Source organism: Natator depressus, chromosome 10 (genome assembly GCF_965152275.1).
Source record: "Natator depressus isolate rNatDep1 chromosome 10, rNatDep2.hap1, whole genome shotgun sequence".
NCBI lineage: Eukaryota > Metazoa > Chordata > Testudines > Cheloniidae > Natator > Natator depressus.
In genome coordinates, this window is record NC_134243.1 from 48,868,269 (window position 1) to 48,891,387 (window position 23,119).

General features: G+C 41.1%; 1 protein-coding gene across 4 annotated transcripts in view; it reads left to right on the forward strand.

Moving 5' to 3' along the window:
* Positions 1–23,119, forward strand: part of SCAPER (S-phase cyclin A associated protein in the ER) — a 358,776-nt gene that overhangs the window by 62,736 nt on the left and 272,921 nt on the right. For all 4 annotated transcript variants that reach the window (XM_074966056.1, XM_074966057.1, XM_074966059.1 and 1 more), the window contains exons 6-8: positions 9,515–9,615; positions 10,667–10,783; positions 21,515–21,675. In XM_074966056.1, the coding sequence (XP_074822157.1) occupies positions 9,515–9,615; positions 10,667–10,783; positions 21,515–21,675 (379 nt within the window). The remainder of the gene's footprint in view (positions 1–9,514; positions 9,616–10,666; positions 10,784–21,514; positions 21,676–23,119) is intronic.

Sequence of the window (23,119 nt, forward strand, 5' to 3'; positions counted from 1 at the left end):
AGGGGATGGATCACTTGACAATTGCCCTGTTCTGTTCATTCCCTCTGAAGCATCTGGCAGTGGCCACTGTCGGAAGGCAGAATACTGGGCAGATGGACCATTGGTCTGACTTGATATGGCCATTCTTATGTTCTGACACCCTCAGGAGAGGGTTTGTGTGCAAAACAGTGCAAAGTTCACTTTAAAGAGTTTTTATGAGACTGTTCCCTCACAGTGGTAGAGATTTGCAGACACACAGATTTTGGAGCAATATCCTCTCCAAAGTACACACTTCCTAAGGATCTACAGGGAGGAGATCCCCTTTTTGTGTGGAGACAGGAGCTGTCCTTCAAGGATAACTATTGTTTCTCTGTCTATCTTACCCCTGGGCAACACAGCTTTATTAGGAGCCATGCTGCCATTGATCGCATCCCACAGCAGCTATGCAAGCAGTAGCATCAGCATATCCTGCCTCCAACTCCACACCTTGTACTCTGTAGAGTTGTGAGCAGAGAATCTTCTGAGACAAGGGAGGTGGAACTTCTTCCTCTCCCCACATATGGTCTCCTCTTTTTATAGGTTCTTGGGTGGATCAACTGAGCCGTGATGCATTGTCATTGTATAAAAATAGTTCTTGGATGACTCTGATTTGGTGACAGGTTTCAGAGTAACAGCTGTGTTAGTCTGTATTCGCAAAAAGAAAAGGAGTACTTGTGGCACCTTAGAGAGTCTCTAAGGTGCCACAAATAATCCTTTTCTTTTTTCTGATTTGGTGGTAAAGCTATTTTTCCAATTGTTTAACTAGCCATTAAATATTTATTAAATTTTACTAGATATTTTTCTATTTTGCTTATTAAAATAATTCTGATAATGGACAATGTTGTAATAGAAAAGACTAGGAATTATCAGAATTGCAGCTGGAAGATTTGATCTTCTCTGTGGCTCATATAGTCTCTCTTTGTGTACTGTAACCTCCCATGAACATACAGTGACACTGCAGTGTTGATAGATAGGTAATATGTAGTAATTCTGCTGGATTGTTTAAGCAATAACTTTAATAATTATATTTTTGGAGTTTAGAGATTAAAAAGACCACTCTGGTCTTCTGAATCTTTAAATTACATTTTAAGATGAAAATCAGTTTTATAATTAAAGTCTATATTAACTGTGGAAATATCTTTAATTTCACTTTTATGCTTACTTGGTAACACTTCGTACTTGCCTGATGTGTCTAGAGAAGGTATTCAGTGGTTTAGAACAGTATTAATTATATAAAAAAGAGTTACCTTATGGTACTAGACAGACAAATCACTGCTTACAGTTGAGAAGTCACGCAAAGTGTGCCAGGTCTGAGGGACTAAAGGACATTGATGATGATAAACAAAAACAGCACTCGTGTTGACTCATATTTTGTCGTCTTGTTTGTCTTGCCTATTTAGTTTGAAAGCTGTTTGAGCAGAGAACATATTGTTAGCTACATTTGTGAAGTGTCATTTATATTTACAATGTTATATAAGTGTTTTGTAAAAATAATATTAAATAAGGAAATATAATATCTGGTAATTGTTCCTCTAGCCTTTGTGTTACTTATTTTTATTTTTAAATTGTCCTCTGAAAATAAATAATTGTTATTAAGAAAAGCTTTCATATAGATTTTATTCAAATAATCTTAATTTATTATTTTGAATATTTCTATTTTAATCTGGGAAATTTTTCACTATTTTTCCATATACTGAAAAAATCAAGTGGATACATCATGCAGTGTTATAAATGTTTTAATTGTGCTAAAGGTCAAATTCCAATACAAGATTTATACTTGTAAAGAAAATAAAACCTGACCCTATTACCAGCATTTAACACGTTTGGATTAATCCAGGATATATTGAAAATGTGTGTGTTTGTTTTTGAAGTTATACATATGGGATTTATTCAATCTTATGATTTGGAGTACTTGGTTATTGATTAGATTGTCACTGTGGATAATGTTTAGTGCTTCCAAATGCGGCTGAGCTCTGGTGACGGGTTGTGGTTGAAATTGCAGACGAAAGGGTTGTGGTAAGGATGCAAACAGTGGAAATGTGTGTAAGAAGATCAGCTGTTGTGTATATTTCCTCCTGGCTTTGGATGCTGCCTAAGGCAGTATCTCTGTAACTCTTGCTAATGGTTTGGAGCTGAGGTATTTGAAACCACAAATGTATGTATTGATACTGCTTTGATGCTTCATGCTTAAGGATACAGTGACAAATTGGTTAAATTACCTCTAAAAGAAGCAAGTTTAAACATAGTCTTATTTCATTTAAATTAGTCTGTCCACTGGATCAGTGGTGACAGAATTGGTGAATAAAAGACCAAGTAGGAAACAAAAATGAAATGCTAAATTGTGTAGATAAGTGCTATATTATAGTCGCCCCACATTCAAGTTAAATATTGATTTTTTTCCGTGTATTTTATATCTCTGTTTTATTTTATTATTTAGCATTCTCTAGCCCAACAGAAGAGTAGCCCTCTAACCCTTTGTAGGACATGACACACTCCCCAAATCATAATGAACGGTCTGTGCTGCTTTCCTGTGAAATTTGGAGATGGTCCCAGTCACATTGCCATGAACTCTGAAGAAGCTTTACCTCTAACTTCCATCCACCAGACTTTGTGACTCTGGCACAGGAACATGTTCGAAAGTTAGCTTGTACCAAACAGTTTGCTATGTTCTAAGTTGCTCCTAAAGTGACATTTTTGCAGATGTGAGCAGATGAATTGAATATGTATTTTCTGATTCGGCCTGTCTCAATCTACTTAATGATGATAATAATTAATAGTAGTAATCCTCATCCAAGGATCTTAAAGTATTTTCACCTATCTCTTGAAGTAGGTTAATATTATTGTCCCCAGTTTACATATGAGTAAATCTGGGCACAGGAAGGTAAGGTTACACAGTGAGTCAGTGGCAGAACTGGGAATGAAATCAGGAGTCCTCTCTGTCAGTCCTGTGCATTACCCACCAGATCATCCCTCCGTACAAATATTTGTACTTGAAATATTTTCTTTCTTCCCTTTTACTCTCTTATTCCCAATCTCACTCTGCCCCTCCTTGTTTAATATTTGGAAAACAAAGAAAATAGATTGCATACAAATATATTGGCACTAAGAGAAATTAGGCTAGTGGTCAAGGTTTTCCTGAACTCAGTGAATGGATAATCTGTATTGACTCTCAGATACAATATGACAGACAAGTATTATCTAAACAAACAGTGTGTTCTTCTGTTGTCCATCATCAGGATGGGTTCATTTATCTTCCATTTCTTCATACCAGCGACAATTTCAGGGTTCTTCCATCTTAGTTTTTAGGGCCATTACATGTATTTTGATTAGTTTGACAACCCCAAAAACCACTGGGTCTTGAATTGATTTCTTACTAGAGTTGAACCTCTAGAAGAATGTTTATTCACACTCCATCTTCTAAAAGAAACAATCTGGAAGTTCTATGGCTGATCCTTCTTACACTGTATTCAGAAAGACAAAGTGGTTCTGAAACATCACCCCAAAGCCCAGTGAGATGATCATAGATTTTCATATTAGCAAATATATAACTCTCATGCTGTGTTATTCACAAGTCTTATAATCTATCCATGAAATGACGTGTCATAGGTTAGATATTTAAAAAGCTTTTAATACTGTTTGGAAAAAGGTCAGAGTTATTTGTAAATTTTCCTTTTTTTTTCCCCTGTGGAGAAATCCAAATTTCAAATCAGAGGCTTTCCAAATGGTTTCTGGTTTGTATCTAGGCCTTTTATGATCAGGCTGGAGTCTCAATACCAGACAGATTGAGGGCATTCTGTGAGACCTGTGGCTACACTGGCTGCCTCTATTAGAAATATGTCTGTTTTTGAAATACGTTAGGCTGCGATGTGGAGTTCACACCTGCATGACGTATTATTCTCTTGACTCTGAATATAGATCAGTTGCTCCTTTCAGTAGAGCAGCGCTTCAGTCTGTTTCTAAGTCAGCACTCCCTGGCCTCCTGTGATTGTGATTCTGCTGATTAGTCTCCTACACTGGTCTGCTGAGATAATTCGTTAAAGCAAAATGAAGGTTGCCTAGCAATACTTGGAATTCTCAGAATATATAGGGCCAAATTCTATTCTGTTACCCCAGTGTAAACCAAGAATGACTCGGCTGAAGTCAGCGAAGCTGAATAGATGGAAAATCAGCGTGAGATTGGGTGGAGGCCTCTGCTGAGACACATTCATCATCTTTCCTCCACTCCTCTTTGCAGTCCCTTAATGGATGCTTTGATGAGGAAAGAAATTGAGAACAGTTATGGGATCTTGAACATTTGGATCCTAGATTGTCACAAGTGCTCCCAGCAGCTTTGACTACTAACAGTTCAGTGGTTTATGTGCATGGTGCAAGACTGCTACAGTGGAGGCAACATCTTTTGGAGAACTCCAGTTATTTGTGTATATTATATTGTTTTTCTCACCCATCACACAGTTTTTGCCTCTTCTTTTAAGGCCTCATGTTACTGTGATTTTTCATTGACTGAGAGTGGTTCAGTGGCACTCCATTAGATAGAGTAAAGGGATTATTTCCCTCCCCCCATCCTCCACTAAGATTAAACACACTGCTTTGGCAACTGTCCCTGACTAGGAAGCTAGAATCCAAACCAAACCCTCTGGGTTCTTCTAAGCATTTATAATTCGGCTGTCAAAAAAGTATCTCTGCACTGAAACTTGTTGTGCAAACTCTCAGCCTCAGGGCAATTTTTAAACCAAATGACTAAAACAAATATCTGATTGTCCTTTTCAAAATTAAATAGAAAGACAGAAGAGAAAAATACTAGGTTTGCCTGTTTTTTATGCAGGAATAACTGAAAATGGCACCTAATCTGACAAATATTTAATCCAAAATGTACGACATAATTACTCTGGGGAACTAACAACTTGTAGAAAAAACTCAATACCCATTTGCAGTCCTGAGAATGAACTGAACATTTGTGTCTTAATAGAGTTCTTTTCTCTGGTATGTTCTACTGGTGAGAAAGGTGGGAAACTGTTCCATCTTGTGGTCTCCTTTCCCACCCCCCCGCCTTCCCTGCATTTTAGTGTAGGGTAGTGAAACTGAGAAACTTTGGTTTCAAAGTTGACTACATTTATATCTGAACAAACTAGACTCCTTTTTTCGAAAGGTACATGCAATAGGAACCAAATCATTGTAGATTTTTTTTTATACAGGGGACTGGAAACTGATTGAGTTTCCTTCCGCTCATGGAGTTTCTTCTTGATTATTCTATGGGAGATCCCTGTGTTTCTGCACAGCTTCTGGACCCACATGACTCATGTACGTCTATGGTATCTCCTACTGTTGCTGACCCTCTCCTGCCTTGACACCTCCCATCCTATCCCTTCAATGTATGTGTGTTACACTCTGTGGTGGGTTAACCCATGTATGTTATTTCTGGCTTGGGTAAGAGGCATTAAATTACATCAGCAATCCCTTCTTAATTTAGGGGTCATGATAGATTAGACAGCAGGGCTGGGCTGTCTATCCACACCTATGAAGCCAGGTCCCTGCAGAGGACCTAGGGATGTGTTTCCATGGAATCAGACAGAAAAAGAGAACACTAGTAAATTTACTGTAGATATTTTGTAAAAATAATGAGGTCTTACTAATATTAGACATCCTTCCAGTGGTCTGCCACTAAGCCGTTGCTATGAAGTGAGGGGAGGCCATTTTTGTATGTGTGAATTATAGGGTGTGAGGCTCTAATGTCTAGAGACCTGTCCAATATTTATTCAAGGGTTGCCCTCTTTAATTGCCCACTGCTGAAATTAATGTCACTTTTTCAACTAACTAGAGAAACACTTCAATTAAATACATATTGTTTTCATTCCAGTTCAAAAATTCTACCATATTGATACTAAACTTGAAGGATGATGAGGTATTTTCATTATTTATAAAAACCTTTAAGATACAGGAAGTTGTATGAGATCACAGGACCACACATATACTGTTTTGCAAATGCATTATGGTAAGGCTTCTCCAAGGTGTTTTGGAAAGGTGGGGACATCCATGGAAAAGATTACCATGAGCCCCAAATGTAGGAAGAAGAAACAGGGATTAAAATATGTATATATTTAAAAAAATGTGGTGGTGTTTGAAATGAAGCTAATGTGTCAGGACTGGAGGAAGGAAATACACTAAGGTAGAAAATGAAAGCATGAAGAAGTCATTAGAATGATGCAGGGGGGAATTTTAATATTGTAGAAATTCTTCTGTTTCACATTTTCCTGTTGACATTGGTTTTAAGATCATCCCCTCAACCCCAACCTGTTTTCTTAGCTTGTAGTGGCCCTTTAAAAATCAGTATGAGTTACACTTGACCTTGAAAAATAATGGCATTTAAAATTGCCTTGACTCTAGTGTAGCAGCAGTCTACCCCATAAAGGTTCCTTTTTGTCAGCACCTTCTCAAGTGGTACAAGTTTCCACTGCTTCAGCACCATAGGGTATATCTGCTACACTCAGTACAGTAGGTGAATTAGAGAGCCAAGACCCTAGGGCCCTGTGCAGTAGTATTGTGTATCAGAAGGACAAAGGGATGGCGCCAACCATCCTGCTGTATGCGCCAGTAACTAGAATTAATTACAAACCAATCGAATCCGTTGCAGCCAATTGGTAAACTAATTGGTAATTTTAGCTGTACATCTATATGTAGTTATCTGGATGCCTGTAACGGCGCTTTCAGAGCCACTTTTGTTCTGCTTCATCCTGCTTGACAAAATGGCCTTCATAGCTTTAGGGAGAAAGATGTGCATCAGTGAATATGGGGCCGCTCCAGCTGCTTGTCTTGTTTGTATTCCCTTGTTCGTAAAACATGACTCAGATTACAGCTGCATGGTACTGCTCTGATCATTTCTGATAAAGTGTAGCTAAACATTCCTTAAAATAGGTTGTTTAAGCCATTTATTGTATTTTCTTTGTGCCATCTAGCTTCAGAAATATAACTCATATTTGGATTAATTCCGTTTTTAATAGGGAAAATCTAAGTAGCAGACATTTTAAAATAAATTGTACTGAATTAATCTTGCTTTCTATGCTCTTACTGTTAACGTTCAGCGCAAGATAATATGACTGATTTAAACTGAATTAGAAACCTAGACTTTTATTTGTGAAATTGGAAGAAGAGAGCTGGCTAAAACACATAATTTGTTTATTTCTTGTAGCAGACTTTTCTTACCAGTTACTTTGCAATGCCAATTATCTTTTAAGAATAATAAATAAAATGTTTTGGTTTTGTGACACTTCAAAATAAAGATAAGCATAATGTTGATATAAAAGTTTTGATTTTTTTATATATATTTGTAAATATTTACTATAATGCACATTTAGACTGTCCAACAGATGTATTTGTAGTTATCTTTCATCTTTCTATGTATATGTATATATAAAGTCTCAGTGTTAACATTTTTTTTATTAGTATTTGTCAGAGAGTTCTTTCTTCCCTTCATTTTGGATGAAAATTACCCCTGAGTGTAGTCCACTCCATGGACTATACACCACTTATGTCTCAGTTAAGTCCTATTTTGAGTGCTTAAGTGGGAGATAAGTGGTCCATAGGCCTTGTGCTGGTCTTCTGCACAGAGCTGAATTGCATTTGCCTGAATTAAGTAGAAGAGAATAAGGAAGTCTGATTTAGATTATACGTATAGCTATCAGTTAAAAAAAAGTGAAACAAGTAAGAGCTCATACCTAGGTAAATCTCCCACTGAAATTAGTGGGAGAATTGCCTGGGTGGAGACTACAGAATCAGGTCCTACTAGGGGAAGTGGCCTTTTCAATTTTAACTGTTGTTTTCTGTGTTTAAGGGCAACCTTGACATAGTTAACACACTTCCAAAGCTTGAATGAATTGGAAACCAGTATGTATGGTGAATCATTTTCACAGTAAAGCTTAATAATATTTTTTGCTACTAGAAGGAAGTAAAGACTTTTAATTCTGTTTTGCTCAGTGTACATGATTAATGTACCGCTAATTTTCTTCTTTAGATGTGAGAAATTATATTAGATTCACATTATAGGTCTGCAGTTGTAAAATGGCATTCTTTGTTACTCGTCAGTGTATACATGACTAGGTTCTATCAAATTAATCAGATCTTGCAAGATCTGTTCATTATCAATTGAATTCCAACATACTGTATCAGTCTGGCTTCAAGCCATGAAAGGCAGTCAGGGATGCAGCTTTCACTTTGTCTGACTGAAATAGCTGATTTTGAATCACTTAAGAAATGTAGGTAAATTCTTGAACAATTATATTTCATTCAACAGTGTCTTTCCAAAAAGATAATAGAATCACTTATCTATAAAAACAGGATGTGTAATCTGATCATTGGCTGTTATAAGGGCTAAATATGTAATTATTGTAAAACCATGAATATGAGATTCTGTGATTTACAATTCTTAAAGTGCAGTTATTTTGAGAAAAGTGAATGTAAACTTTACATCCTGGGGTTCTGTGCTTAGTAGTGCTCTCAGTAACTTCACATCAAATATGTTCTGTTTACAAGTCAATTGCCAATGCCATAATCTCTCCCTGTATACTTTCTGCCTCTTAAACCGTCACCAGTAATATTCTGTAATTACAGTATAATTTATAATTTTGTTGATGCTGAGGTTGAGTAGAATCTTATGTGGCAATATCACATATACATTCCATAATCTCCGGACAGACTAGTATTGCTATATACCAGCAGGATGTTCTGTGTGCCACAATTTAGGAATTCTGTGGAAGAGGGGTTCTCTCCTGTGGGCTACAGAGCTAGGTAGGGTGCTTTCTGCCTTCCCCAGCTGCTGATATCCTAGGATTCATTAGAGTGGACTCTCTCCTGCTGACTTTACAAAATGTGCAGCCGCCCTCCTAATCATTTTGCACATTACACAGCCAAGTGAATCATGAATGTTTGTGCAATGTAGTTTTCCTATGCAGTTCATAAGTTTATCAAAACTCTATGCAAAATGTACTGCCCATATCCAGCATGTGATTTTTAAAAAATCATAACTTGTCAAATCAAAATCAAATTTCACTGAAGCATTCAGAAACACTTATGCTTAATGAGAGCTTTAACTTACATGCCAGATTTCAGCTTTCTGTCCTTAGCCTTTTTTTTTGCAGAGATGTTCAAAAAAGTCACAAGAATTATTTATAATAGGAAAAGTATTTTTAACTCTCCTTTAAGTCTGAACTGTTTTTGCTCAAGCCATTCAAAAGCTCCACTTACAAGCAGGGACCAAGACTGGTAAATTTCAGCTCCAAAAGTTTAATTTTCAGAAAGTTATCGGCAACTTGAAGCAGTGTCAGAATGGAAAATATTATGCAACCTCTATTAAAGCGGATGTTGCCACTTTCACTGTAATAGAGTGAAATTTGTACTGTCTGGTCAGGTTTTTTGCTGAGTTCTCTATTCTTCCAATTTTGTCTCTTTCTTTGCCTTCCCCACCCCCATAAATACAAATACCTGATGTAGGTTGTTGTTTTTTCAGGAGGTTCTAATGATGCTAGATAACTATGTAAGAGATTTCAAGGCATTGATTGACTGGATACAGCTACAGGAAAAGCTAGAAAAGGCTGATGCTCAAAGCAGGTAATCAGATTTTTTTCTTTTCTTTTAATCTATTTCCTAATATTCTCTCAGGGTGAAATTCACCCTAGTGCAGAGGTCAGCACAAGGACCTATGAGCCACTTAAGTCCTACTTAAGCAATATTGCCAGCTCCGATCATTAAAAAACCATGAACAGAGCCATATGTAATCATGGTATTTTTTTAAAAAAAAAGTATTTTGGGTTCCTTTTATTTGCAGGCTAGTAAGTGAGAGCATACTCAGGTTCCCTGGTGTGCTTGTTCAGCCCACACAGAAGCCTGTGCTGCCATGTCTTTATTACTGTTTTTAGCCATGCTAGCTAGATTAAAGCTAAAGTGGTATGCCAGTCTGTACTGTTATCACATCTCCTATTGCAGTGTAGACATACCCTTGGACTCCTAGGTCATTTGAATGACTGAAAATTTTACCTACTATCTACGAAAAAAGAGCAGCCTAACTGTTTATTCGGGTTCCTGTTTTCCCAAGGAAAGCTAAATTCTGCTTTCTATAAACAATTTCATAATACCCTGTTCTTCTCAGCGGCATCTGTGTAGGTGTCCCCACCTTGCAAAATCTCTTAAGTAATTATCTGAGAAGAAAAAGCTTAGAATTTAGGCTCCAATAACATCAACAATAATAATACCTAGCTCTTACATAGCAATTTTCATCAGTAGATCTCAGAGTGCTTTACAAAGGAGGCTTATAAGCATCACTATCCCCATTTTACAGATGGGGAAACTGAGGCACAGAAAGGTGAAGTAACTTGCCAAAGGTCACCCAGTATTGCATTCAGATCAAGCCCATGCTTTTCCTTGCCCTATTGATTCCTTGCTTGGTTCCATTTTTGCATTAATCAATAGTTAACATATTATATATTACAACCACTGGCTGTGCCCACATTAGGCTAGTTCAGATAAAATTTCCCATTGTTGCTACATCACCAACATCCACTGATTTTGTTTTACTTCAAGTTGAAATAGGAATATCCATTAAAAAAATGTTGTAATGACTACTTAGGATTTATTCTTAATTCATTCTCTCCTGAATTTTTAGACCTACTTCATTGGCCTGGGAAGTAAAGAAGATGTCTCCAGGACGCCATGTAATACCAAGTCCATCAACAGATAGAATCAGTGTAACATCAAATGCTCGAAGAAGTTTAAATTTTGGGTATGAAAACAGATAATAAAGGCACTGAAGGAAAGCTAACTCATTTATTAAAAGGGTTCAGGGTTAACTCATACATAATTTTCCTTTTGCAGCTAATGTATTGTTTTGGGTGCTATTTGCTAAGCCATATTTGAACCCAAATGTTGATATGTGTGAACATGAGAGAGAAAAATACCCAACACGTGTAAACAAAACCAAACCTACAACTAGGTGACCTAATTTTTTCTTTTATTTAATTAGACTTTTTATTCCTTGGCAGTCCAATGACCTGATGATAAAAGCAAATCAATCTGTTTCATGTTAACTGTTTAATAAGATTAGCAGCCATTTCCTTCTACAAAACAAAGGTCAAAATATATGTAATTAACATTTTAAAATTGCCTGTGTATGCACCTGTGTATGGCAAGCTGAGTGTGCAGGAAGTTAATGTTGATCACTAACAATTAATGTAAAATGAAATTGATTTTGATGAGCAGCAAAATTTATATTAGTCTGAAAGACAGAAAATATTTATAATAAAAATACTAAACCTCTTATTCAATTAAGTGCCAGTATGTGGAGCAAGCACACAAAAATTACATTTAAATTATTTAACTCTATTTCAGGGGAGCATTATCTTCACTAAAGCCCACGTTTTGGAAAGCACTTAAGCACAAGCAGTAAGTCCATTCCTATACAGGACATGCTTTAACTCCAGCCCATTGGGACTTACTGCATGTGCTTAAGTGCTGGCTCATATAGGCCTCAATTCAGGAAAGCATTCCTTAACATTTAGAGTATTTATTCCACTGTGGTTCTAATGTTCAGCTGCTTTATATCAAATATTTCTAAATTAGTGTCAGAAGTTATGTTTGATAGAGAAATTTGTTACACTAAGAAGGAGCTATAATACTCAAAAATAAATATATCCATTTTAAGTATCTATCTGAATATCAAGTAGTCAGTTCTAATTTTCACAAAAAAGAAAACTAGAAAATCCTTGCCACTAAGACCAAACTAATAATAATTGTAAAACCTCTCAGTTAGTTAGGTCGTACCCATTATGCCTCTGGCATTTAGGGCACCGACAAAGCTCCACTCTTGTTTGTTTCTGGCAAGTCTTTCAATGGTTCCCCAGCTGTGCCCCAGGTTTTTCAGCTCACCTTCCACAGTTCTTCGCCATGTTGTTTTTGGGTGATGTCGTTTTTGCTTGCCTTCAGGTTTCCATCTTATTGCTATTCTGGTGATGGAATCAGTTTCCATCCGAAGCACATGACCAATCCATCTCCATCACCTCCTAGTAATGGTGGTGCTCATATCTTCTTAGTACTTCTCTGTACCAAATTATTATTGTATAAAGAAATTTGCAGCAAATTCAGCTATTAACTCAGGAGGTGTTTGGTGGCTTATGCCCCAGTCCTGGATTGAGAACTGTGTGGTACTCCTGTGGAGTCCTCAGTGCTGGACTGGGGACTTATTTGTATTGTAGCAGTGTCCTTGGTGTGTAACAGGGTTGAGTGATTGCTGGTCTCTCTGTTCTTGGAACATATCCTGCAGGTCAATGTGCATATGAAGTTGGTATATTACTGCTAACTTTTGGGAATGTTGTCTATCTGCTTACATAGAGGATGAAAATGACCAAGATGATAATGGGAGTAAATAAAAGCAATCAAATGAGGAGTGAAAAACGGGGAAATAGTATAAAAGCTCTTTAGACTAACAACCAACATGATAAAACTCTCTAGAAATGTTTTTCACGTAAGTCATTGTTGAGTGTATATATATGTTCAGCTTTGCTTTTTTTTCCCCTCAAATAATAGTTTTAATTTTGTGTTTCTGGTTTTACCTTGTCACTAGCGCAGAGAGATGGTTGACAATTCCCATAAGTTATTAAGGCAAGACGGCAGCTAATGGAATGCTCTTATTTTGTCACCCTTTAGATATCTAAATTCCTTCCCTTCTCTCTTTCTCATTCAGGGTATGTCTACATTGCAGTCAGAGGTGTAGCTAGCATGTGTAGACATATCGGTTTAACTTTGATCCAGCTAGCTCAAATAACAATAGCAGTGAAACCATGGTAGCATGGATGGCAGAAAGTCTTGTACAAACCCATCTGCAACCCTGGCTATGTACTCGAGTGGCTAGCCCTGACTTCAGCCTAAGCTTTCTCCCCAAGCCTGGCTATTCCATGTCTATGTACCTAGTTCCTTCTGACTAGATGGCTACCTCTATCTCTGTTATAGCATGTGGAGTTAAGAAATCACACCTGTTACAAGGAGTCAGCAGGTGCAGCTGTGTTATATAAGATTGTGCTAAAAAAAGTCAGTCAAAAGGAAGATCCCTGCATCCATATAGACTTTTAAGATCAGAAGGGACCATCATCATCTTCTAGTCTGACCTTCTGCACATTGCAGGCCACAGAACCTCACCCACCCGTTCCTGAAATAGACCTCTTACCTCTGGCTGAGTTACCGAAGTCCTCAAATCATTGTTTAAAGACTTCAAGTTACAGAGACTCCACCATTTACAGCAGCTTAAACCTGCAAGTGATCCGTGTCCCACACTGCAGAGGAAGGCAAAAAACCCCAGGGTCTCTGCCAATCTGACTGGGGGAAAAATTCCTTCCTGACCCCAAATATGGCAAATCAGTTGGACCCTGAGCATGTGGGCAAGCTTCAGCAGCCAGACACCTGGGAAAGAATTCTGGTAACTCAGAACCCTCCCCATCTAGCGTCCTATCACTGGCTGTTGGAGATATTTGCCGCTATCAGTCGCAGATTGGTTACATGCCGTTGTAGGCAATTTCATCATAACATCACCTCCATAAACTTAGCAAGCTCAGTCTTGAAGCCGGTTAGGTTTTTTGCTCCACTGCTCCCCTTAGAAGGCTATTCCAGAATTTCACTCCTCTGATGGAGGAACTTCACTCTTTAAACTAATTTCAAGCCTAAACTTGTTGATGGCCAGTTTATATCCATTTGTTCTTGTGTCCACATTGGTGCTCAACTTAAATAATTTCTCTCTCTCCCTGGCATATTATCCCTTTTAGGTATTTATAGAGAGGTCATATCTCCCCTCAGCCTTGTATAATGTGTGACAAAGTTCCTCCTCTGCCTTAGTGGGTCCTGCGCTTATTGGCGGATTTGTTCGCCATGGAGATTCATGGCCACCCTCAGTTTGGCCGTTTTCGTGAACCCACAATCCAGGTCAACCCCTCCTGTGTCTGACTAGGAGTTGGGAGGTTTGGGGGGAACCTGGGACCGCCCTCTACTCCGGGTTCCAGCCCAGGGCCCTGTGGAATGCAGCTGTCTAGAGTGCCTCCTGGAACAGCTGTGCAACAGCTACAACTCCCTGGGCTACTTCCCCATGGCCTCCTCCCAACACCTTCTTTATCCTTACTGTAGGACCTTCCTCCTGGTGTCCGATAATGTTTGTACTCCTCAGTCCTCCAACAGTACGCGTTCTCACTCTCAGCTCCTAGTGCCTCTTGCTCCCAGCTCCTCACACGCACGCCACAAACTGAAGTGAGGTCTTTTTTAAACTCAGGTGCCTTGATTAGCCAGCCTTAATTGATTCTAGCAGCTTCTTGATTGGCTGCAGGTGTTCTAATCAGCCTGTCTGTCTTAATTGTTTCCAGAAAGTTCCTGATTATTCTGGAACCTTCCCTGTTACCTTACCCAGGGAAAAGGGACCTACTCAACCTGGGGCTAATATATCTGCCTTCTATCACTGTCCTGTAGCCATCTGGCCCGACCCTGTCACATATCCCCCCTGCCCTGCTCAACGTCATGGGGTTGGGCAACTTGGGACGTCAGGCAGTGTACTTGTGACAAGCCATCTGCATTGCCATGGTGGCTTCCAGCCTGGTGTTGTATGGTGAACTGGAAAGGTTGTAGGGACAGGAACCATCTGGTCACCCTTGCATTCTTCTCTTTATTTCGCTGCATCCACTGGAGGGGTGCATGGTCGGTCACAAGGGTAAACCTTCATCCCAGAGGATAATAATGTAGTGTTTCTATGGCCCATTTCACAGCTGGGCACTCTCTTTCAACCACGGCATACTTCTGCTCTCTCGGGAGGAGTTTCCTGCTGAGGTAGAGGATTGGGTGTTCTTCATGTCCGACCATTTGCGATAGGACAGCTCCCAATCCTACTTCAGATGCATCTGTTCGTAAAATGAATTCTTTGTTGAAGTCTGGGGCTATAAGCATGGGATTACTGCAGAGGGCTGTCCACAGATCCATGAATGCTTTCTCTGGGCATCTGTCCACTTCACCATATCTGGACGCCGGGCTTTTATCAGGTCTGTCAGGGGACTTGCTCTGGTAGCAAAATGGGGAATAAATCGTCGGTAGTACCCCACCGCACCCAGGAATGCCAGGACTTGCTTTTTCCGATTCGGCTGGGGCCAATTTTGGATAGCCTCTAGTTTGTTTAGTTGGGGCTTGACCATGCCCCTTCCTACAATGTAGCCAAGGTATTTAGCCTCAGCTAGCCCTATAGCACACTTGGCTGGGTTGGCTGTGAGGCCAGCCTGTTTTAGCGTGTCCAGAACCGCTTCCACCTTTTCTAAGTGGATTTTCCAGTCGGGGATGTGAATAATCACATCATCCAGGTATGCCGCTGCATAACTGGTAACGGGCCATAGGAGCTTGTCCATAAGACGCTGGAAGGTGGCAGGTGCCCCATGCAGTCCAAAAGGAAAAACCGTATATTGAAACAGACCCTTTGGGGTAGAGAATGCCGTCTTTTCTTTTGCATCTTTGGCAAGGGGAATCTGCCAGTATCCCTTTGTTAAATCAAGGGTGGTCAAAAATCTGACATTGCCCAGGCGGTCAACTAACTCATCGATATGGGGTATGCATCGAATTTGGATCTCTCATTCAGCCGGCGAAAGTCATTACAAAACCTAGTGGTGCCATCAGGTTTGGGCACCAACACAGTCGGGCTTGACCACTGACTGTGGGACTCTTCAATGACTCCCAGCTCCAACATCCTTTTTACCTCTGCCTTGATCTCCTCCCTTTTTGCCGCTGGGACCTGATAGGGCCTTAAAGTTACCTTTGCCCCAGGGCCTGTGATAATATGGTGATATGCTTCGGTGATCCGACCTGGTTTGGTCGAAAACACATCCTGGTATCGGTTGATAATCTCAGTTACCTCCTTCTTCTGGTTTGGTGTCAAATTAGTGGATATCCTGGTATGATCCTGCATGTTATTTCCCTGGATCGGGGTCTCTTGGGCCACTACACAAGTCTCTCGTTGGTGCCAAGGCTTTAAGAGGTTAATGTGATAAATTTGTTCTTGTTTCCGGCGTCCTGGTTGCCACACTTTGTAAGTTACTTCCACCACGGGTTCAACCACCTCATAGGGCCCCTGCCATTGGGCCAACAGCTTGCTTTCTGCCGTGGGTACCAACACCATTACCCGATCCCCTGGTTGGAACTGTTGGACTTTTGCCTGGCGACTGTAATGGGTTCACTGGGCCTCCTGTGCCTTTTCCAAATGTTCCCGTAAAATAGGGGTGACCTGGGCTGTCCGTTCTCACATCTGCAACACATGGTCAATTATATTTCTCCCCTCATTGGGTTCCTTTTCCCAGATTTCTTTTGTGATATCTAGTATGCCACAGGGGTGGCGTCCGTATAATAATTCAAAGGGGGAAAACCCAGTTGAGGGCTGAGGTACCTCCCGGATTGCAAACATAAAGTAGGGTAGTAGGGTGTCCCAATCCTTCCCGTCCTGACTTACCACTTTCCTTATCATTGCCTTGAGGGTTCAGTTAAACCTTTCTACCAGCCCATTGGTCTGCGGATGATAGACTGAAGTTCTCAGGGTATGTATATGGAGCAGCGTACAGAGGTCCTTCATTAGCTTAGACATAAATGGAGTACCTTGGTCGGTTAATATCTCCTTTGGTAACCCCACTTGGGCAAAGATCGCCACCAACTCTTTAGCTATCATTTTAGCGGCCGTGTTCCGCAGGGGGACGGCTTCCGAGTAGTGAGTAGCATAATCCAGAAAGACAAGTATATATTGGTGGCCCCGGGCTGTCTTCTTCAGGGGTCGCACTAGGTCCATTGCTATTCGCTTGAAGGGGACCTCTATGATGGGAAGGGGTACTAAAGGTGCCCTCAAGTGGGGACGGGGACTGTGCAGCTGACGCTCCGGGCAAGACGCACAGTACCCCCGCACTTCTTCATGTACTCTGGGCCAGAAGAATCGTCGCAGGACCTGTACCAGTGTCTTCTCTACCCCCAAATGCCCCCCAAAAAGATGACTATGGGCAAGACTTAATACAGCATTCTGGTGTTTTTGAGGTACTAGGATCTGCTGTACCTTCTGACCCCGTACTGGTGCAACCCGGTTTAAGAGATTCTTCTTCATTATGAAGTAGGGTCCTGGTCCCTGGGTTTTCCGTTCCACGGGGACCCCATCTATTTCGGTCACCTCCTTCCTAATGTTGTCGTACCTTGGGTCTTCAGCCTGGTCCCGTCCAAAATTTCCTCTCCCAGGGCTAATCTGCTGGAGATCTAGGGGGCCAGTCCCTGTCGCCTCTACTGGTTTAGAGTCGTTAGGGTGTGGGTCAGACTCGGGTGCTTCTCCCTCCTGGGTGGCCTCCTTTTCAGCTGCTCAGGTCCGCCTACCTACGAGAGCGACCCTCTGGCTTTGGGCCATTATTCGGGTTCCCAAGGCCTTAGTTGCCCTCCTTTCCCTTTTCGATTTTCTACCCTCTCTGGGAGTGGAGAACAAATCTGGAGATATTTCAGAGAAGATTGGGGGTTGACAGTCTACTGTGGATGCCTCACTGACTTCAGGGTTTGCCCCTTTCTCCAATTCCCCTACCAGGAGTAAGTCTTCAAACCCTGGGAAGTCCCTCCCTATGATCACTGGGTATGGGAGTTTAGGGACTACACATGCTGCTACCTCAGTATTATTCCCCTGAATCTTGATTTTTACTGGGATGGTGGGGTAATAACCAGCTGTCCCATGGATGCATGTTATCCCTGTACGCTTAGCCCACAGCAGCTGACTATGCTTCATGAGCTTCCCTGAGGCAAGCGTGATAGCACTCCCCGAATCAACCAGTGCCATGGTCTCTACCCCATTTAGCTTCTCACTAACCCCATATGTGGGGTTAGTGAGACCCCCACAAGGTGGATTAGGGAGCATGGGTCTGCCCAGTTCCCCAGGTTACACTGCATAGGCTCCTCAGTATTGGGACACTGTGCAGCTATGTATCCCCACTCCCCGCAGGTGTAACATCTGTATGGAGCCCTGGTGCTCCTCGGTCTCTTGGTTTGGGCAGTATAACAGCACGATCCTCTTCCCCCTCAGTGCTCCGACTCTGTGGCTTCTCGTGGGCCTTCAGCCCCTCTCTTTTTCCACCTGGGCTCTCCTGGTGGCCCAGTCACCAGAGCTCTAGGGCTTGGTGCTGCTAGTTTAACCCGGGGTGCTTCTTCCTTAACTGGTCGAGTCAGCTCCCTCGCCGTCCTTCGCTTTTCTACCATCTGTGACCATAGGTGGAGGGTTCGTTCTGGCTTACCCAGGCACGAAGGTCTAGTGGTAGTCCTCTCATGTACCGGTCGATGACCAGAACCTCTAGTGTCTCCTCCAGACTCCAGGACTCAGTTCGTAACCACTTTTGTGCGAGATGGATGAGGTCATGTAACTGGGACTGCGGAGTTTTGTTTTCCTGGTATCTCCACTCATGATATCTCTGGGCCCGCACTGCGGTCGTTACCCCAGATCTGGCCAGGATCTCTGCTTTCAGCTGGGGGTATTCTGCCGCAGCCTCTTCAGACAAATCATAGTAGGCCTTCTGGACCTCCCCATACAGGAAGGGAGCCAGGATGCCAGATCACTGTTCTTGGGGCCAAGCCTCCCGCAGGGCTGTCCTCTCAAAGGCCAGGAGGTATTCCTCTACATCATCCTCCCCGCATCATTTTCTGTAGCCAATTGCGGGCCCACATGATCTGCATCCCATCATGGCCGCGGTTCAGCTCTGTAAGGGCCCTTACCTGGTTTACCAGTTGCCGCAACGTAGCCCGGTCTTGAGCAGCCTGGTCCATCAGCAAGCGATTAGTCTCTTGCTGCAGCCGCACTGTCTCCTGTTGGGTGGCTGCCTGGACACGGGTAGCCTCCTGCTGGGCAGCCGTGGCTTGTATCAGTGCCCGCACTATGTCCTCCATTGTGGTGGGGGAAAAAAAAAAAAGGGAGAGGGTTTATACAACACCCTCCTTCTTCTACCGCGCTGTGTACACCAGATCCCACTCCTGACACCAGTTGTGACAAAGTTCATCCTCTACCTTGGTGGGTCTTGCGCTTATTGGCGGATTTTCTCGCCTCAGAGATTCACGGCCGCCCTCAGTTTGGCCATTTTCGTGAACCCACAGTCCAGGTCAACCCCCTCCTGTGTCTGACCAGGAGTTGAGAGGTTTGGGGGGAACCTGGGTCTGCCCTCTACTCCGGGTTCCAGCCCAGGGCCCTGTGGAATGCAGCTGACTAGAGTGCCTCCTGGAACAGCTGTGCAACAGCTACAGAGGAGTTAATTCTTCCCTATATGGAATACAGACAGGGACCACATATCTTGAAGAATCTCAAGTTACAGATAAGTAACCTCCTCTTATTTGTATTTCACCTTATTCAAAATATTGTTCTGAATGGGTTTTTTCCCCAAAACCAAATGCAGAAAAGAAAAAGTCGTGGCATATCCTTTATGTATTGTGACAGGGTCGGGCCAGATGGCTACAGGAGAGTAATAGAAGACAGATATATTAGCCCCAGGTTAAGTAGGTCCCTTTTCCCTGGGTAAGGTAACAGGGAAGGTTCCAGAACAATCAGGAACCTTCTGGAGACAATTAAGACAGACAGGCTGGTTAGAACACCTGCAGCCAATCAAGAAGCTGCTAGAATCAATTAAGGCAGGCTAATTGGGGCACCTGAGTTTAAAAAGGAGCTCACTTCAGTTTGTGGTGTGCGTGTGAGGAGCTGGGAGCAAAAGGCACTAGGAGCTGAGAGTGGGAACACATACTGTTGGAGGACTGAAGAGTACAAGCATTTTCAGACACCAGGAGGAAGGTCCTACAGTGAGGATAAAGAAAATGTTGGGAGGAGGCCATGGGGAAGTAGCCCAGGGAGTTGTAGCTGTTTCACAGCTGTTCCAGGAGGCACTCTACACAGCTGCATTCCACAGGGCCCTGGGCTGGAACCCAGAGTAGAGGGCAGGCCCGGGTTCCCCCCCAACACCTCCCAACTCCTAGTCAGACACAGGAGGAGTTGACCTGGACTGTGGGTTCACGAAAACGGCCAAACTGAGGGCTGCTGTGAAGCTCCAAGGCGAGCAAATCCGCCAATAAGCGCAAGACCCACCAAGGTAGAGGAGGAACTTTGTCACAATGTATATAGATCACAGCAATTCTATTCATCTACAAAAGTAGAATTTAGGCAGTCAGACTCTGATCTTTCTTAAGGATGGAAGAACGGCCCCCAATATCTACAATTTATCTTTGCAAGGTAAGTAATAGAAACCTTCAAAGTAGCATGGGTCCATGGATTTATTTTAGCTAGATGTACAGTGGAAGCTTAGAAAGTGTGATGGATCCATGAATTTGTGTATATTCTATATTTATAGCAGAAGCCCACAACACAGCAGTCTGTGCTTGGCTAAGCTCATAGCCCTTTCTACACAAGGCATTGTGGATTCTTGGGCAGAGAACAGGGAGACCTCTTTGCGGGCACTGTGCAATTGGCTACTTGGTGCTCCCCAAACACTTTTTTAATGCTTTACAAACTTGATGTCTTTCCATCAAAGGATGCTGCATTTGGAAACCATGTTCTCTAATCACCAAAGTGCTGAGATCTTTCCCCAGTTATTAGTTCCCTTTTAATTTTTAGTTTAATAGTTTGTTTGAGACTTTGGCTTCTTGTTGAATTAAAGTTCCACTGCTGTTTGTGTATGGAGAAAGTGTAAACAGTCTGACTCTGGGCCTTTGTAGCTACAGCACTACTTGCTTCTTCTCTCTGAAATTATTTTGTATAATAGGGAATGCTAAACAGTACTCATTCATCTGAGCCATTTGTAAGCTAGGATCCAAAAAGAATGTTTTTTTAATCTGCTAGTTCTTTTCTGTGTCCTGGATTCCACTGTTCCTGTCACTCACCCTTTAGGTCAGTCAGAAAAGTTTTGTATGTTTTTTCCAAGTTAAATATCAAGAAGATTTTCCACTCTGGAAATTGTGTAAGTATAGAAAGAGAGATGGGGGCAAGAATAAGAGCTTTCTATTGGTTGCCAACAGGTGCCATTTTTTTAGAGCCACCCTTTAATCTAAGGTTTCAGAGTAGCAGCCGTGTTAGTCTGTATCCGCAAAAAGAAAAGCAGTACGTGTGGCACCTTAGAGACTAACCAATTTATTTGAGCATAAGCTTTCGTGAGCTACAGCTCACTTCATCGGATAAATACAGTGGGGAGATTTACATACACAGAGAACATGAAACAATGGGTGTTACCATACACACTGTAGCAAGAGTGCTCAGGTAAGGTGTGATGAAGTGAGCTGTAGCTCACGAAAGCTTATGCTCAAATAAATTGGTTAGTCTCTAAGGTGCCACAAGTCCTCCTTTTCTTTTTCCTTTAATCTAAGCCACCAAAAGCCAAAACACAAAAGAAATGAACAGGTAAGAAATTCTCTGATAAACTATTCCATTATTTGATCAGAAAGTGTTACATCTATGAATTATTTTTTTACTTAGGAATCCATCTGTGACCATTGCTACCACTCGTCTGGCTCCTTCAGGTGTAAGTTGGGCTGATAAGGTGAAAGCTAACCATGGAGCTAAAGCTGCCACTCCAGAGCTAGCAACTACACAAACCTGCATGCCAACACCAGTGCAGAAGTCATCACGGAGAAATGGCAAGTGTCTTTCAGTGAGCTATTATCTAAAATTATTATTATGGCCCAGCTATTGAAAAGTTAGTTCAATGTGAGATGAATTATTTCAAAACAAAAATAAATCAGTCAAAATCACAACTTTGTTGTTAGAGTACACCAATTTAGTTTTACATAAAATAACAGTAAAATTAAATTAATGATCAAAATGTAGGTTCTTCCAGCATTGCTTTTTCAATGCTGCTTTTGAAGTTGTGGAAGATTTCCCTCAGTAAATGTGTTTTTTTCAAGTGCTGATAACTTTGCATTGACTAGTAACCTACCTGACACCTCATATAGAAAAAAAAATGTGACTAAACTTTTGGTTTAATGAAACTACTATTTACCTTTCTTTAAAACTCCTTCAGAGGTTTGTTTTCTAAACTTCTTCATGGACATCAGGGATCACAACTAAAAAGCAAAAAGTGTTTTGATTCTCAGGTTCAGAAATGTACAAATGGCCCCGAAAGAATAATCTTTGATATTTTCCAAAAGAGCTTGAAGATGTGTGTCCACAGAGACTAACGCACTAGACCTATGCTAAAGAAGTGATAATGGATGGCTTGTTCTTTCTCTGAAGAGTTGCCACACTATATTGTAGTTCCTTTCCCTTTGTTTAAAGAGTGTCCTTGGAGAAGCTTTTAATTCACAGCCTTTTGCTCTAGAAAAGATCGTTTCACTGGAAATAGTAAAAAAACAGACTAAAACTTTGCCTTTTGCTTTATGAACTTTCTCTCTCTCTCTCTCTGCCAGCATATATTGGGGCCTTGGAGTTTTCTCCAAAGATTGTTTTCCCCATTTATCTTTTAATTTATTGACCCAGTTTTCTTTATGCAAACACAACGTTGAGATAGAGGAAGTAGATATCCACCCCCCCCCGCCAAATGAATTTAGAATCCCATTTCTAATATATTTAGTATCTTAAAGAAAAACTACTAGAAAAGAAAGACATGCACTTAGTGTTGGTAGTAAAAATTATGCACCTTATATAGATCTTTACATTTCCGTGGTGTTTTACAAAGGTCAAACGTGTTTACAGCCTCAAAGTATCTTACAATTTAAATTAATTCAGTTTTGTAACTGCAGTTTCATATGGTCAGAAAAGAACAGTCGAAAGCTTACTCATTTCTTGTCTCACATCCATTTTGTCCTGCTATTTTATTAGTCTATCTCTCTGAGCATCATTTTAAAATTACCTCCTGTCTCTAATGTCACTTCTACTCAACAGTTTTTTTGTTTTTGGTCGAGCATTTTTATGTATTCTTGACATCATATGTATAAAATGGAAAAGTGATAAATTGCAGCTACAACATGACAGGAGTCCAGTGTGGCATATGATTTATTTCAGTGATATATGTGATTTTCATATAAAAATAAAATTAATTAATGTACAGGAGAAGTGAGGAGCAGCAGATATCACCAGCTTTTT